The sequence below is a fragment of the Zootoca vivipara genome, chromosome Z (genome assembly GCF_963506605.1).
Source record: "Zootoca vivipara chromosome Z, rZooViv1.1, whole genome shotgun sequence".
Lineage (NCBI taxonomy): Eukaryota > Metazoa > Chordata > Lepidosauria > Squamata > Lacertidae > Zootoca > Zootoca vivipara.
Genome location: NC_083294.1, coordinates 39,033,825 through 39,051,236, shown reverse-complemented (window position 1 = coordinate 39,051,236; position 17,412 = coordinate 39,033,825). Strand labels below are relative to the sequence as shown.

Below are 17,412 nucleotides of genomic sequence, written 5' to 3'. Positions count from 1 at the left end.
TCTTACCTACCTATGCTCTCTCTATTAAAAAAAATCAATTTATATCTCTGAATTACTAATATATAAATACGGACTATCACATATAGCATTAAATGTCACTCCGTTGTCAGGCTGTAAACTCTACTTCAAAATACTCTCCAATGCCCTCATATATATATATTTTATATAAAGAAGCATTAAAACTGTACATTAAAAGATATGAACTTATTTGTGAACTACAAAAGTAGGTTCCTCCACTACTTGCTAATAATTTTTGAAATGTAAACAAAGAAGTTCAAGTAGAAAAGGTGTGTTACTTGTGACTTGGCAAAATATTTTGGCACCTGATGTTATATGGGTTCAAGGTCCTTTTAATAATTTGTCTCACTGATGCTCAATGAATCAGTTTCAAAATGCTTAGATCTTTGCTACCATATATCGCTGGTGAAGCTAAGCTCCCTTGTTGACAATGGGAGCAAGGGGTTGTTCCTATGGAATTCCTGTGTTTCTTTTATGTTGCTATTAAGAGGCAGCTGTCCATTGAATAGCGTCAGGGGTATGTTACAGTAAGTGTGGTGATTACTGCTTATGGCGGCTAACGGCAAGGTTGCAGACTGCATGTCATACTCGTATCCTCTGCAGTAATGTCTGGTTTGCACTGGATCCGGTTGTTGGTAATCGGTCAAGTCGGCCTGAGATGCGACCAAGGAAGCAGAGGTGTCCGTCACAGCAATGGAAGGCACTGCCTGAAGATCCCCAAAGAGTCCCTGTTCAGCAGAATCTAGGACCTGGCGCCGAGATAAAACCTCTTTTTTCTTTGCAGGCATTTCATAGAGCAAGGTCTTCCAAAACTTTGAATTCAGTTTGTTGCTTTTTGGACCATTCCATTTGATGACTGAGGAGAGTTTAATAGTGTGCTTTAAAGATTCCACTTCCTGGTAATTCACTTTGCTTTTTAACTCTGGGCACTCAATGAAAATCACTTTGATATCTCCACTGACAAGCATGTTATGCAGTCTGTTTTCCATCTCAAAAATACTCCACCCTCTCCTGAGAACGTAATCTGGAGTTAGGATGATAATGAGTCTTCGGCTTTGTTCTATGCATCTGGAGAGATCGTCAAGGTATGCTGTAAACGGGAAGAGCAGAAAGACAGTAAAATAGAGAAAAATATACACTGCACCAAAGTACAGTAACAATTAAAAAAAATTAGTCTTGCAATTTAAGTAGGGGGTGAGCGCTCCCTTATACCTTGGTCGGCTCTACAGTCTTTCTAGATTATCCAGGAGCACTCACTTCTCAGGAGATGACTTAAGACATCTCTATGTCTTAAGCATTCCCTGTTTTCACATATCCTGTGGAGAAGGCATGAGAGTCTGCCCAGGTAGGTCAGTCATCTCTTGCTTCACAGATATCCTAGTGGTTTACATGTATTTGTTGCAGTAAAACGCCTCAAATGTGAAGAGAAAATGCATATCTCCAAACAGGCCATGGACATGTGCATGGGAGTCACAGAAAGTCATAATTTACTAGTGCATGTACTTTGCGTTGTATCCAACGAGGTGATGTCACCTAGTGGTATACTTGTTCCTATGGAGAAACATTTTGAGCCAGTGGAATGCTGTTGTGCAACAAAATACACAAGCAGATTGCTGGTAACTTTGTTTCACAATAGACTGTGCAATGTGTTTCACAACAAGTTTCCACTAGCACAGCTGTTGAATTGAATGATCCTCTATTGCACAGCATTAAAACTCCTGCACAATTAGTGCATGAAACAACTAATTCTACTTTTGACCCTACCCTCCTCCCAGGCTGAAAAAGGTCCACCCTTTCCATTTTCTAGTCTTCCTACAAGCTCAGGATCATGACACCACTTCTGCTTTGTTGCCCCTCCCTGCATGACCAGGAACTGCAGAATAAATTATGCAAACAAAGGAAAAATATGTACATTTGCAGAATTTATTTGTTTGGAAATATAAAGTTTATTTTTTCTGGTTTTTATTGGTGCAGTTTCAATTTAATTTGCTTTTTTAAAAAGAAAAAGCACAGGAGTACACTTTGCTTTGCTGACATATCAATATAATGCTGGTAAAGCATATTTATTGTAAGTCAAATGAGAATTTTGGAATGCCAGCTCAGACAACCGTTTTTGAAAATGCTTCTGACACATAAGATAAGAATGTTTTAAGGTGTGTGCATTTACACTGGAGATGGGTTCAGGGAGGAATTATCTGGCAATACAAATGAAGGTGGAATTTTATAGATATTTTATTAACTACTCTTGCCTAGGATAGGCCACAATGGGGAATTTGCTGTTTATGATGATCCAGTGATACTGTCCAGATCTATTCTTTTCAATAAGAAAGAGATTGAAGGACGAAGAGAGAGCCAGTTAACCAAATACACAAAATATTAATATTTCCTTCCCGATTACTATTGACAAGACAATCACTCCCTTCCCTTCCACTGCACAGAGTTTTGGAACTCAAACCTATTGACTCAGGTCATATCGGGGAAGGGCCATAGCTCAGTGGTAAAGCACCTGCCTTTCACACAGAGGGTCCCAGGTTCAATTCCCAACATTTTCAGGTAGGGCTCGTAGAGATTGCAGGCTGAAACCCTGCAGAGCTGTTGCCAGTCAGTGTAGACAACACTAAGCAAGGTGGAACAATGCCTTCCAATGTTTCTGTTCCTATATTTAAACTGCAGATATATTCCCCCAAAGAATCACAGGCATTACAGTTTGGTGGGTAGACAGAGAATTTTATTAGAGATTCCTAGCCCTACCCCACAGAAGTATAGGCTGGTACTTGATGAGTACACCCACTGAAATTAATGGACAATACTAACTTAAAAGGTAAAGGTAAAGGGACCTCTGACCATTAGGTCCAGTCATGACCGACTCTGGGGTTGCGGCCCTCATCTTGCTTTACTGGCCGAGGGAGCCGGCGTACAGCTTCCAGATCATGTGGCCAGCATGACTAAGCCGCTTCTGGTGAACCAGAGCAGCACATGGAAACGCCGTTTACCTTCCCGCTTGGAGCGGTACCTATTTATCTACTTGCACTTTGATGTGCTTTCGAACTGCTAGGTTGGCAGGAGCTGGGACCGAGCAATGGGAGCTCACCCCGTCATGGGGATTCGAACTGCCGACCTTCTGATCAGCAAGCCCTAGACTTTGTGGTTTAACCCACAGCGCCACCCACATTCCTTAATACTAACTTAGGTCCCTTTAATTTCAATGGGTTTGATTTCAATAGGCCTGATTTTGACACAGAAACTGCTTGGGCCATCCTGTATGATGACATCTGTTGGGGGAAAGGCAAATACAGCCCACTTGTGTGAGCAAACAAAATATTAACCTGTTGAAGAGCTTGTCATGGCAAGGCTAGCTAAAGCTCTTTAGGAAGAGCACTTCCAAGCAAGCCACACCACTCAGAGAAGGGTCTTAAATAAGATCTTAAGGTACTAATGGTGAAGGACAGTATGGGAACATGCACTGTACTCCAGCTATTTGGGTCCCAAGCTTTTCAGGGCTTTAAAGTAAATATCAGCAATTTGAATTGGGCCCCGCAGTTAAAAGACAAGTAGTGTAAGCGTTTAAGAATTGGTGAGTCTTGCCACATATAGACTGTTGTCTAAGGTCACCAGACGTCCCCGTTTCCTATGGTCAGTCCCTGGATTTACAGCTTTCTCAGCGTTCACATGCATAGCGAACAATAAATGTCCCCGGATTCATTGAAAAAAATCTGGTAACCTTACTGTTGTCAGGCTGTTGTCTTGCCACATATGTACCATATGAAAGTCAAAAAACTGAAGTTCATTCCAAGTAAAACTGAGGCACTGTTCCCTAGACAGGATGGGTGGGAGATGTCCTACTCTTGATGGGGATACACTCCCTCTGTGCAACTGCATGAGGTCTAGTTTCGTCTCGGTGGCCCAGAGTGCCTTCCATCAGCTTTGGCTGGTGGCCCAGCTATGCCCTTATCTGGATAGGGATAGCCTAACTACTGTTGTCTACACTCTGGTAACCTCTAGATTAGATAACTGCATTGTGTTATATGTGATGCTGCCTCTGAAGATGGTTCAGAAACTTCAGCTAGTTCAGAATTCAGTGGCTAGGTTGCTCACTGAGACAAGAAAGTCTGAGCATATAACACCAATCCTGGCCCCACTGCACTGGGTGCCAATCAAAGTGCCCCAATTCAAAGTGATGGATTTGCCCTATAAAGCCTTAAATGTCTTAGGACTGCTATACATCAAAGACCACCTTTCTCAATATAAACCAACATAGACCCTGAAAACATCATCTGAGGCCGTTTTTCATATGCTATCTTCATGAGAGGTCCAGAGGGTGGCAACACGAGAACAGGGTCTTCTCTGCAGTGGTTCCCCATTTGTGGAATTCTCTCCCCAGGGAGGCTCATCTGGCGCTTTCACTACTTATCTTTAGGCACCAGGTGAAAACAGTTCTCTATAAGCAGAGTTTTGTCTGGTCTTTTAAATCTGTTTGTGGGTTACTGGTTTGTTTTTCTTTTTCTTTTGGTTATATATCTTGGGATTTCATTTTGTATTTTTATGTTGTAAACCACCCTGTGATCTTTGGATGAATGGCAGTATACAAATCTAATAAATAATAAATTAATAATAACAAGAATTACTCTGAGTAGGACTTGGTTCCCAGGCCAGAGGAGGGACGAAAAACAAGTGGTTTTTTAATAACAAAATTGCACCCTATATTATTTCCGTATATTGTGAAATTTATTCAAAATAAGGCCTCAAAACGTCTCCTGCATCCATTTAGGTTTTCATAATAGCAATAAAACTGTGTGGAAACAAAGTTGGGTTATGTATGAAGAGCCAGCCATTGCCCAGCCTGATTGTTGCCCTCCATTGGATTGGAAATATGACAGGAAATGGATCCTTAGAGCCAACATACTGAACCAGTTTTGTTTCGTGATATTATTATTATTATTATTATTATTCACTCGGCAAATTATTTTCCAAATGTCAAATAATTCCCCCCGCCATGATCCAGACAGCTTCACTGTACTAGTGACTTGCTGTCCCCACAGATACCTCTTTGACAGGAGGGCAGACAAGAAGAGCTGGGCAGACAATCCCCTCCCATTTCACCCATGCCCCCTGGTGGAGAGGAGGACTAGCCGAAGTCCTTCTCTACTTACTTCTTTCAACTCTCCTTCCATTGGAAGATAGGGGCACCAGTTGGAAGAAGAGCCTGCAGAAGAAAGAGCACATTGTAGGGGTTGTTCCAAGTGGAACTCATCCCACATACAGTTTTGGCTGTGCGGTTCAGCAAATAATGATAATGATAATAAATGGTTTGGTGGTTTTATGGGCTAGTAGGAGCAAGCCTCAGGGATAGCTGTGGGCTTCAAGATGTTTTGGCTCTCATCAGCCACATTCCACATGGCCAATGACGCGGGATGATGGGAGTTACAGCCCAACCACATCTGGAAGGACAAAGGTTCCCCACTCCTGCTTCATGAGTATAAATACCACTGTTTTGCCAAATTATTGGTGTAGAAGATTCTTAACTGCTGCACCATCATCTTGATTCATAGGATCAAATGTACATCAATTTCAATTCTTTTTATTACATTCTTATCACAAAGAAGGATGGGAGAGGCAACCAGCGAGCCTAGCAAAACTCTGGTGAAGGCCCTAGTGATTCCACTGAATTTTAGGGTCCATTCCAGTGCAAATATCAGCTTGCCATTGAAGCACTGCCTTTGAACTGCATTATATACACTTTGTATGAAGTGGAGAGTAACACAACCACATGCTAAGATGCAGCACAAATTGCCCACATAGATTCATGTGCATCTGCTTTGCTTTCCTCCCCAGAAAAAACAACATGGTGCTGGAAGCTTGCAAGCCTTATTTAATGCCTCACTGTGACACAAAAGATTAAGGATAAATTCTCACCCTGATTGACCATCCCCTTCCCCCGATACCTACCAAGGTACTGGACGAACTGCAGCACAGAAACAGGGCCTATTTTCTTAGCAAAGGCACAGAAATAAACATAGGTGAACAACGTGGGGGGGGGGGAAGGGTTGATCACAAATGGATCAATCAGAATTAATGTGGTGTAGTGGTTAGATTGTTGGACTAGGATCTGGGAGACCAGGTTTCAAATCCCCACTTGCCATGAAACTCGCTGGGTGCCAAAGGGCTTGTTATTCCCACCCAGCCTAACTTACCTCACGGGGTTGTTGTGAGGATAAAATGGGGAGGAGAGACACATGCACCCCCACCCACTAGGAGCTCCTTAGAGGAAAAGGCAGAACAAAAATGCAATATAAATAAGAGGGCAGCAGTGAAGCAAGGTGCAGATTCACCACCGGCACATTCTGCAGCTCAAGATTTTGTGCTGTGGTGGTTACAGCCATGCAGTCTGCTTCCACTGTGTACACATCTATGCAAACATGAAAAATGTCACTGGACACTGAGGCAACCAAGGCATTAAAGGCTTAGGCTCAGCATGCCTTTCCCCAGGGCTGTGCAATCCTATGGCACTGCAGTCAGAACTGATAGCTTACTTTCACTGCTCTTCCCCTTCTTGCTGTGCATCTTTCCTCAAGGGCAGCAGGTGGAACCCAATGCCCTGTCTTTTGTCACCCTGACCAAACCCACGGGCTTGCAAAGAGCAACAGGAGGAAGCTCTGGCTGGCTTGTGAGGCCAGACCTAAAGCCACAATCCGACAAGCTTAACCTTGCCTTTGAGAAAGAATTAAGTCATTGGTGTGAGCAAGATGGCAATGCCTGTTTTTACAGGTCACGGCAGCTTTAGAAAAGAACCAGTGCACCAGCCTTTCCCTGTCTTTCATCTTAGTGGGCAAGCCTTTTTTCCCTGTTCTTTTTTAATAGAGAGAGTTTGGAGTACCATTGTTTGCCCTCGGCATCAGGTATCCGAAGGTATACTGCTCTGAATGTGGAGGTTCTACTTACCTAATCATTGGCCTATCCTCCATGAATAACTGTGTAGGCACCTCAGGTATTGACTCAGAAAGGAAGTTTTATTTCCCCACTAGAAATAAGGGGTCTATTTACTGCAAACTCAGGGTTTTTTATTTTTTATTTTTTTAAAAAAAGAAACCCAAAACAGCCTGCTTTCAAATTCATATTCTGCATTGTCATCATTTGGTGGAGATTAAGCATTCCTTCCGTTCTGCATGAAAGAATCAAAATCCTTTCAAAAACCCTGAATCGTCCCAGTTGCAAGGGAGGGAAGTGACAGGATATATCACTCAATGCTTAGCAATGAGAGCTGACGTCCTCAGGTAGTGTATATTTCTGATGGTGGTTAATGACTCTCTGAAATTATGCTGATGAGTCTTTGCTGCAGTGCCTGAATGACAGGTGGACACAAAGGAAAATGCCATCCCGTCTAGAGAGAGGCACCTGCAAGGATGCCGATTCATTTGAAGCATTTGTTCTCTTCATAGAAAATAATAATAATTGTGACTTAAAATACTTTGATTCTGCTCACTCCTTAAAAAACAAAAACAAATCACGCCTGGGAAAAACAGCAGCTGTACATGAAGCAAAAAATAATGGGGTGTATAGTTATACCTCACATGTGTTTTAGCTTGTTATGTGTCTCTGTGTAGATAAGCAGTTGTGATGAACCAAAGATGAACTGTCCCGGAGGCCCTGCAATCACCATCGTGCTACTCAAAATAACCCTACAATTAATTGGTAGTTGCTGTAACAATGAGCTCAGATATGTTTATATTCACTTGCTTTGCTTTGATATAAGGCTAATTGGCATGCTTTGATGTTATCCTTATCTGCGGGCTTTGGCTGCTGGTCTCCGAACCCAGAAAGGGGAAACTATCTGTAAGATTTGGGTGTTTGCCACCTATGCCCTCATCTGGTCAGGTGAAGTGATGGGAAGTCCAGGCCAAAGTGGGGTATGTTGCTTTGTTCATAAAGGATGTGTACATGTTTGCTTGGATAAGAACAAGCCATCTCCTTGCTGCAGTGTCTGTCCCATCTCTGTAAAGGCTGGGAGACCTGGCAGGCTGATCTGCTATAAGACTACACCTTCTTTTAATAAAGCACTAGAACTGATCAACCTGGAGTTTTTGACATCCTTATTTGGTACCCCTGCACCCAAGCTTTCTGACAAGCCCTCCTTTGGACCTGTGGTTCAGAACAGCAGTACACCAATAATGAGGAACAAGTGCCTCTCTGGATGTTGCTAGACTACAGTTCTCATCATCCTTGATCATTGGCCATGCAGGATAGGGCTGTTGGGCTACATCGGGGACAGGTAACTGTTGGCCCTCCAGATGCTATTGCACTACATCTCCCATTATCCTTGACCATCCTGGATGCTGGCTGGTGAAGATGGGAGTTGAAGTTCAGGGACATCTGAAGGACACCTGGTAGATTTGGGGAAGAAATTTGATTCAGTTTGTATTTATAGGTGGACCTACTAATCCACCTTTTCGAACACAATTTGAGAACTGAACCATTCTCTGAAGTTGCATGTCTCCAAATTTTGTGACACACTTCTTTGGGGGCAGTGTGTACATTAGTCTAAGTGCATATGCAGATGTGTATATTAGGAGACAATTCACTAAAATGCTGATAAATTTGCACGAGGAGTTTCCCCCCCTAAGAAAAAAACTGCAAATTGCTGTAGAAATGTGGAGAATTGAATTTACAACTGGAAAAATGAGAAACCGAGGGAACCAAAAGAGATCTGCCCAACTGTCTCCTGGATCACATCATTGCTTGACCACAATTCCTACCCCCTTTTGCCATTGGGCCATGCTGACTGGGGCTGATGGGAATTGGAGTCCCACCACCCTGGGAGGCACCAAATTTCTCATCCTTCTCATAGCATGTGGCAGGGACTGAGGATGAGTTTGAAAGACCTGCTACATAGGCACAGGGGCAATGGCTTTTCGCCATTCCAAAATATGAATGGGATACCAATACAATAAAAATGTGCATACACACAGTCTACTTTCCCTCCATTAAATGTTTCTGCAGCAAGGGGGGAGGGGCAGGAGGTGCTTCACACAGTGGTTCCGCAAGCTGCTGTGTGAAGCACCACCCAGCTCCTTTAAATGGGGCAGGAGGAGCTTGGGACAAGCTGTTGGGGATATCTGAGGGGTGGATGAAGTGTAAAGGGAGGAGGTTTTGATCAGGTGTGTGGGAAGGGCAAAGGTGTAGGCTGAATTGGCTAATGGAGTGAGCAGGAGTGGCAGCCCCTGGTATGCAATACATATGGTGCCTGCCCCCCCCTTACAAGTCTGCAAAACTTTTTAAAAAAATGCAACCTGATTTGGCAGAGCCACCAAGAGCCAAATGAGAAATTGCTCTGGAGGCCTGAATGTGGTCCATAGGCCATGAGTACTCTAGTCCTGAATGAATTTAGTAGCATTTCCCAAGCAGGTAATGGGCTAGCCTGGCACAATGGCATGCACACATCAGTGTCCACTTGAACAATGGCAGAACATGTTGTAACATTTCTCTTTCCTTGGCTCCCCAAATCATGTTGTTAACTTAATTTGAATGCTATAGAAATGGCAGAAATACAACCTGTTTTCTGCATGCTATTTGTGCCAAAATCTATTGGTTGCAAAGTTCTGGGGACAAACAACTCAACTTCCTATTCATCCGGGGTTAATTAGGATCAGTGCCACTACTAACTTCATCAAACTAATCTACCCAATGGAATTTAGAGAAGGGGTATTTGCAAATAATAAAGTAATAAAATCTTTGGCTAAGCTGTTAAAACATACCCTTTAATACGAACAAATGTTAGGGGGTGATTTCTCCTGTTGTTAATTCTTTTTAATGTCTGTTTGCATATTATAATTGTTATCACAGGCAGAATGCAGATAGAATATTCTCAATTGCCTAACTATGCTTAGGAAGTCTGCTATGTTGTTATAAGCCCCACAGATATTTTCCCTCATGCAAATCCTCCATAGTTTCCAGTATTAAAACGAACAATGGTGCATATTACTTTTGCAACAGCACTATCAGATTCCCTTGAAAACACACTTTAAATCCTGGTTTAAAACTTTCATCCTGAGGAGAAAACCTGATCACTATGTCTTAGTGTCAGTGGAAATTAAATGCAAAAGATGTAAAGGAAAGGGACATTTATTTGCACAGTAGAAGGGTTGGTGGATGGAAGCCATTCTGATACCACAGAAATTCACAGGGTCTAATTGCCTGCTTTTTCTTTCTGGTGTAACATGATTGTAGAAAATATAATGGCCTGGACATTGCACCTGCTCTATGTTATCAGGGCTGAAACTCTTAAGAACTTGTGTCTGAGCTTCTCCCTCCCTCCTCCCTCTCATTCCTCCTTCCCTGTGTGATGGCTTTTTTAGATTGTGAGCCAGAGGCAGGGACCATCTTACTATTGATATTTAGAAGGTGCTTCCTTGGCTAAAGGACAGGGTATAAATGCCACAAACAAACAAAGAAGTGAATGTGACAAATGTAAAAGCAAAAGCAAATAAGAGCTGCATTTTTGCTAGACCTGTAATTCTAGTTGACTGAACTGATTTCAGAGGTTGACATCATTGGGCACCTTCCAAGGTCCACACCTTTGCAAAGGGCCCACTGTCAACTCCCGGAGTCTCCAGGCTCTGCTTTTCCTCCTCTTTGCTGTGCTGCTCACCAACCAAGCTTGCATGCAGAGAGGGCAGGTGAAGAGGCAGGGACAGCAATGAGTGGCAGACTTTACACTTTCTCACTGGGCAGATGTGCAGCTTGGGCACAAAGGCAGTGGGGACATCAGTGAAGCTCATGGGTTACCTCATTCCACAGGGCCCCCCAAAACCTAGAGCTGGCATGGCCAGTCACCAGGAGATTGTCTTCTCAGAATTTCCTTCTTTACCAAGTAGCCTTTTTCTGACCCAGATTCTCTACCTTTTAGCTTCAACGGCAGGTTATGTAGAGCCTGTGCCTTTCCAAGTGTTGTTGGATTCCAGCTCCCATCAACCCTAGCTAACATGGCCAATGAATGAGCAGGGGTTATGGGAGTTGCAGTCCAGCAACTTCTGAGAGCCATAGATTCCCTGGCCTTGGGTTAAAGATGTGCCCAGCAGCTACCCCTTTTGTAAAGCTCATCAGCCATGCCTCATTGTTGTTGGGACTTTGTATTTCGTTTTGGAGAGGGCCATAAAAAAAGGAAGCGGAAGCTTATGAATCAGCATGCACTTTTTTGTAGTATGGCTGGCCTATGCCTGAGGTGAGCAGTTGCATCAGGGTGGCAAACTCCAGACAGCTGGGAACAGCTGCAGATCTGACCTCCCTGGAGCGTGCCCTGCGCTTGTTGGCCTCCTCCTTCTGCCACTGGTGGGGGGCACACAAGGGCAGGCACACAGTGGAAGCGGCAGTGGTGGGGAGCCACTAGTTTTGTCTTCAGCAGCAAAATGTCTTGGGCCAGCCCTGCTTAGCAGAATTGCACAGGTAGTCTCATACCCCAAGGTGATGGGTACTTACTCCCAGTAGGGATCAGGTCCCTATCCGGAATGAAGAGTTTGTAACCGTAATGCTTCTCTAGGACATCTGGCAAGATTTCAAGGGCAAATTGTTCCTCTTCACTGTTGTCGCAGTCTAGTGTGTCTGGATCCACTTTTGTGTAAGAGAGATAGGCATCGTATTCCTTGTTGTCTGTAAATAAAACCACAAATCACTTTTAAAAAAGAAAAAGAAAGAAAGAAATACCCTTGTACTGGTGAGTTATGTCCTTGTACCAGTGAGACAATGAAGAATGCCTTGGCCTGGTGCTAACTAGCAATATAGGCAGCTGCCAAGTCGGATCATTGGTCCACCTAGGTCAGCATTCTCCACGCTGACTGGCAGCAGCTCTTCAGGGTTTCAGACATGGGTCTCTCCCAGCCCTCCCTGGAGATGCTGCTGGGGAATGAACCTGGAGCTGTTCACATGTTATGTACTGTCAATGTGTATTAAATATATTAAATATTGATAAGTTGTCAATGAATGGCAAGCATCAACATGTATTTCTTCTCTACCCCTGTACTTCTACATCCAACATTCATAGCAAGTTTCAAAGGATTAGTAACTTTGTAAATGAAACCAGCAGACCTAAACAATTTTATTGCCTGTATTAACGCACAATTACATTGTATATGCAACTGGCTTAATGTATATATTGAATGCATTTATTTACTGGAGCTTTTAATGCAGAGGCACAAAGCTTTATATCACTTCTCAGGTCTGCTGGGGGCAAAGACATGGCTGAGACAGGTAGTTCTGATAAGTGTTTGTGAGAAGCTAACATTATTAACAGAAAATGAAAAATCAAACAGTTAATGCAGTGAAGACAAAAGTACAGAATGCTTATAAAGCACTGATTTTGAACAATCATCAACAATAGCAACTGGGGATGGAGGATAAGAAATCATTAGAAGCAAATCTAAAAGAATACTTTGTATTAAAAAAGGGATACTAAATAGCCACTCAAAGTATAGTAATTATCCAAATTTTCATCAGGTGGATCTGGCTGAGGCTTGTGAGGAGAATCAGGGAAAGTGAAGGCATTTCTTTTCTCAGCTAGAGAATTGATTCCCCTGCTCTTCCTATTGAAGAAAACAAGGTGTTCCAGTGAGCTGTTACTGGTTCTAGCAGTGTTGGCATATTTCAATATGAGAGCAAGGCTAGATGATGGATGGGGCGAGGTTGGATCCTGGCATGGTTCGCTTAGCAAAAGGAAATCAGCTTTTAAACCCCCAAGGAGCGTGAAAGTCTTTCACTTTCCTGGTAAACAATGGAGTGTGACGCAGCAACTGGATGATGGAAACTCTGGTTTATAGGAAGAATATCCCACCCTGTTGTGCAATTAGATGCATGGTACCAGAAGTGGCTTGTGCCCCTTGAGACTAGTAGAGTAGAAGCAAGGGAGCCCAAATAGTAGGTGGAGCCAGAGTCAAGGGTACAGAGTGCCAACTAATTCTAGTTTTGTCATAGAGTTGTAAGGGACCCTCTAGTCCAACCCCCTGCAATGCAGGAATATGCAGCTGTCCCTTATGGGGATAAAACCCATGACCTTGGTGTTATCAGCACCACACTCTAACCAACTGAGCTATCCCTTGCCCCCATCCTCTTCCCTGCTGAGTTCTACAAGGGCAACACAGAGACTAAGGAAGAGGCAGATGACAGGGTGGGCCACTAAATTACCAATCTTCCCTTCTGTCTGTCCAGCCAACCTCAAACCAACAGAACCCATCACCCTTCCCCTCCCATCCACTGACTTAGTTGCTGCTGCCGCCCCCCACCTAGTGTGTGGCTGCTGCTAGGCAGCATGCCAGACACCAACTTTCCCCAAGGGGTTTGAGACAATCGAGTTTCCCCCAAGGATTACTGGCCACATCCAAAGAAACACCTGTTCAGGGAAATGTTCCTGCTGATCTCCTGACCTGAACCTCCTGTTTCAATTGCTGTGTGCTGTTTTAATGGGCTTGTTTCACTGCACATCTTAATTGCAGAAGGTTATTTCAATATTTTGATGGAACTAATCTGTTGTGTATTTAAATTATTCTTGTTTATATTCCAAGTGATATACCTTAGGGACCTATCGAAGCAATATACCTTGAGGGACATCTTTCATCCCAACCCTATCACTGGGGTATTCAGGGAAGTTACTGTTAGTGTCCCCCGCCCCATGGCTCAGGTGCACACCTCATATCTACCAGGAGCTGTGTGCTCAGTATTCTGGAACTCCCCGCCAGTTGATGTCAGACAGTCCCCTTCCCCCGCTGAAGTTCCAACACCTACTGAATGCATTTTTTTTTAAAAAAATATTCCAGCAGGCATTTTAATTGAAGTTTGATGTCATAGTTTTAACTGATTTTCATTTTTGTATTGTACCTTTGCAATAGAGACTACTGCAGTTAAGTGGTACATAAGTAGTTTAACTGAATAAATTGTGATTATTATTTGATTGCTAATACCGTGCTTTTTGCACAGCTCCTTTTAATGTCAATAGTCTGCAGACAAACTTCGCAGCGGATTGTGCCCACTGTTGTTGTTGTTGTTGTTGTTGTTGTTGATCAATCTCCCACAAAGCCTTTAGTACATTTCACATCTATTCTCCATTCCAAAGGAGACAGTGGCTATTCAGCATTCTGGATGCTTGATAGAAAACAACATTTGCCATCTTTTTTGGAAGTCCACTTACCATCCATTGCTTCGTCACCTCCAAACATCTGTCTGTAACACAGCATCAGCTCTATGTTGTAGCATTTGTAGATCGTTATAAGTAACACCAGCACGAGAAGGATGGCTCCCAAACCTCCGGCAAGTTCGATTTTTGATATCAGATCTAGAATAAAGCAGGGAAAAGATGGATGGGCTAGAAAATGGAATGTTGCTTCTGCTGTTGTTGTTTACCTTTCTATCATGCCCTTCCTCCAAGCAGCCTAGGGCAGCATTCATGGTCTTTGTTTATTTGATTTATAACCCACCAAATCCCTAAAGCTTCTGGGAGGGTGGGGACAGAATACAAATCAGGTGAAATCCCCCACTCCTTTCCAAACTTAACCATAGTCTCCAAAGGTCAGTCCAGACAAGGAAGTGTTGCAATGTTTATGAAAGGTGCTTAGACTTGGACAGGAGTGAGTCTACAGGAGAAAGGAGTTCCATAATTGAGGGAAGCCACCAAGAATACCTGTCTTCATGCCTTTACAGTCTTCATCTGACACAAGGATAATATCATGAAGTGAGGGCTCCTGGCGGATCTTAGAAATCACAACTGGACCCATCAGAAGAGGTGGTATTTAAGCTAAGTCAGGTTTAGGCTATTAAACTTTATATAAATTTAAGCCACTGCAAGTACACATTTCTTGAGTAATCTGAAGTCAGTTCTTCACACCATAACACATGTACAGTACATCGTGACCCCAGGAAAATGCAAGTTTTAAGTAGCGCTGTCACGGTGGCCGGAGTGGACTACTTCAGAGTAACGACGCCACGCAGCTCTGCATTTTATTCTTTTATTGGTGCTGCGTATTTACAGTGCTCAAGTCATTGCTATTTACACGGAGTGATGTGGTCAGTCGGTTTCAGAACCTCCTAATGGCTTTTGGCGCGTCTTTCTCCAACACAAAAGCTTTGGCAGACCCATCCTCTTGCCCCTCCTTTTCCTGCGTAATTCTGGAGTTGGGGGGATGGGTCTTCCCCCCTTGCTTGCCCCTTCCTGTCCCACCTGGGACCCTGGCTCCTCTACCTTGCCTGAGCCTCGGACACGACTTCCTGCTTCCCCACTGGAATCGGAACTCTCCCTGCTTTCCCCTTTGCTCGGGGACGGGCTTGAACTCAGGAGGGGAGGGACTTCGCGATATCCCCTGTCCCTCACATCCACCCCCCTCCCAAGCTCTCCTTCACCCCTCCCCAGGCCCCCCTCATGTGTCGGTGACGACTGGAAGCCTAAGAACTCAGTGCTCTCCGAGCCTGTTGGTGTGAATACCTCCCCCCAGTCCTGCGAGCCCCCCCCTTCCGCCTGGGCGGACGGGAATCCCAAAAAGTCCGTGGCGTCAGAGCTGGTGGGGGTAAAAACGTTCTGCCAATCTGCTCCTTCCTCTGACTGGGTGGATCTCGGTGACACCCATACCTCATCCTCTGGTTCCTCAAACTCCGCTTCCCAGCGCCATGGTGAGCTGCTCTCCCGTGCCTCCTCCTCCTCCCCCTCCCTTTCCATGTGCCAGGGCTTGGGTCTGTGGGGAAAGAGGGCGTGAAATTCTTCCACCAAGAATTCCTCCTGTATCTGAGTGGCTGGGACCCATTCATTCTGGGACGGTGGAGCATCCTCCCATGCCATGAGGTACTCCAGTCCCCCCACCCCCCACCTTGAATCCAGGATGGCCGTGGCCTCATTGAGTTGCTCCCTGCCTTCCCTCTCCCCCCCTCCCTCGGGGGTTTGTTCGCTGTCTCGGAGCCTGCTGCTTTCCCTGTACGGCGACAGCAGCGATCTATGAAACACTGGATGCACCCTCATGTCCTCTGGCAGTGCCAGCCTGTATGCCACCGGGTTTACCTGTTGCGTGACCGTGAAGGGGCCCAGCCTTTTGGGTGCCAGCTTTTTGCACCTCCCTCTGGTGGGAAGGCCCTCCGAGGACAACCACACCTTGTCCCCCACCCTGATGACCTCCCCTAGTCGCCTGTGGCGATCTGCCCCCTTTTTGTACGCTTCCTTGGCCCTCTCCAAGTGTTCTCTGAGCTGCTGGTGCACCGTCTCCAGTTCCTCTGCCCAATCCTCCGCCTGTGGGCCCTCCTCCTCCTCCTCCCCCTCCCTCTCTGGGAAAGATCTGAGGTCGCGCCCGTAATTGGCCTTAAAGGGCGACACCCCTGTGGAGACGTGCACTGCATTGTTGTAGGCAAATTCTGCTAGTGGCAGGCGATCCACCCAGTCCGTTTGCCTCTGGCTGACGTAACATCTCAGGTACTGCTGCAGAATGGCGTTGACCCTCTCCGCTTGTCCGTTGGTCTGCGGGTGTCTAGCCGTCGACAAGCTGACCTCCACCTGCAGGAGGTTCATGAGCCGCCGCCAGAACCTGGAAACAAATTGGCGGCCACGATCCGAAATAACCCTTAAAGGTAATCCATGCAGTCTGAAAACGTGATCAACAAACAGTTTGGCTGTCTCTTCTGCAGAGACTGCCCTGGCACACGGTATAAAGTGGCACATTTTGGACATGAGGTCCACCACCACCAACACTGCGGTCTTACCCCGGGAAGAAGGCAGATCTGTGATGAAGTCCATGGACAGCACTTCCCACGGCCTGTGTGGCGTGGCTAAGGGCTCCAGCAACCCTGGTGGCGCTGCTCTGACCACCTTTGCCCGCTGGCAGGTGTCACAGCCCCGTACATAGTCTCGAACATCTTCCCTCACCCCTGGCCACCAGAAGTGTCTCATGACTAGGTGAGTGGTCTTGTCCCTTCCAAAATGCCCCGCCGTTGGGTTGTCGTGCATCTGTTTGAGGACCGTACGTCTGAGCTGGGTGGTGGGCAGGTACAGTGCCCCCTTGTAGAAAAGCAGCCCTCTGCGTTCTGCAAAGTCTTTTGCCTGCTCCCTCCCCCCTCTCAGTTCTCTGAAGATGCGGTTGGCAAAGTCATCCGCTGCCGTCAGTGCTGTGAGTTCTGCCTCGCTCACCACTGCTGCTCCGCAGGACCATGCCGACGGGGGGAAAATGTGCCTTGGGGCTGGTGGCTCCTCCTCCTCCATGTACTCTGGCTTGCGGGAGAGGGCATCCGCCCTGACGTTCTGCTCTCCCGGGATGTAGTGTATGGAGAAGTTGAAGTTCGAGAAGAACTCTGCCCACCGTATCTGCCGCTGGTTGAGCACCCTGGCAGTTCTCCAGAACTCCAGGTTCTTGTGGTCTGTGCACACCTGGATGGGGTGCTTGGCGC

At 45.4% G+C, this 17,412-nt stretch overlaps 1 protein-coding gene across 1 annotated transcript in view; it reads right to left on the bottom strand.

The window, feature by feature from the left end:
• Positions 1–214: 214 nt before the first annotated feature.
• The window catches only part of IL1RAPL2 (interleukin 1 receptor accessory protein like 2), a 497,668-nt gene continuing 480,470 nt past the window's right edge, over positions 215–17,412 (bottom strand). The window contains exons 9-11 of the mRNA XM_060270509.1: positions 14,186–14,329; positions 11,488–11,658; positions 215–1,108 (exon numbers count right to left, since the gene is read on the bottom strand). Of these exons, the coding sequence (XP_060126492.1) occupies positions 408–1,108; positions 11,488–11,658; positions 14,186–14,329 (1,016 nt within the window). The 3' untranslated portion in view covers positions 215–407. The remainder of the gene's footprint in view (positions 1,109–11,487; positions 11,659–14,185; positions 14,330–17,412) is intronic.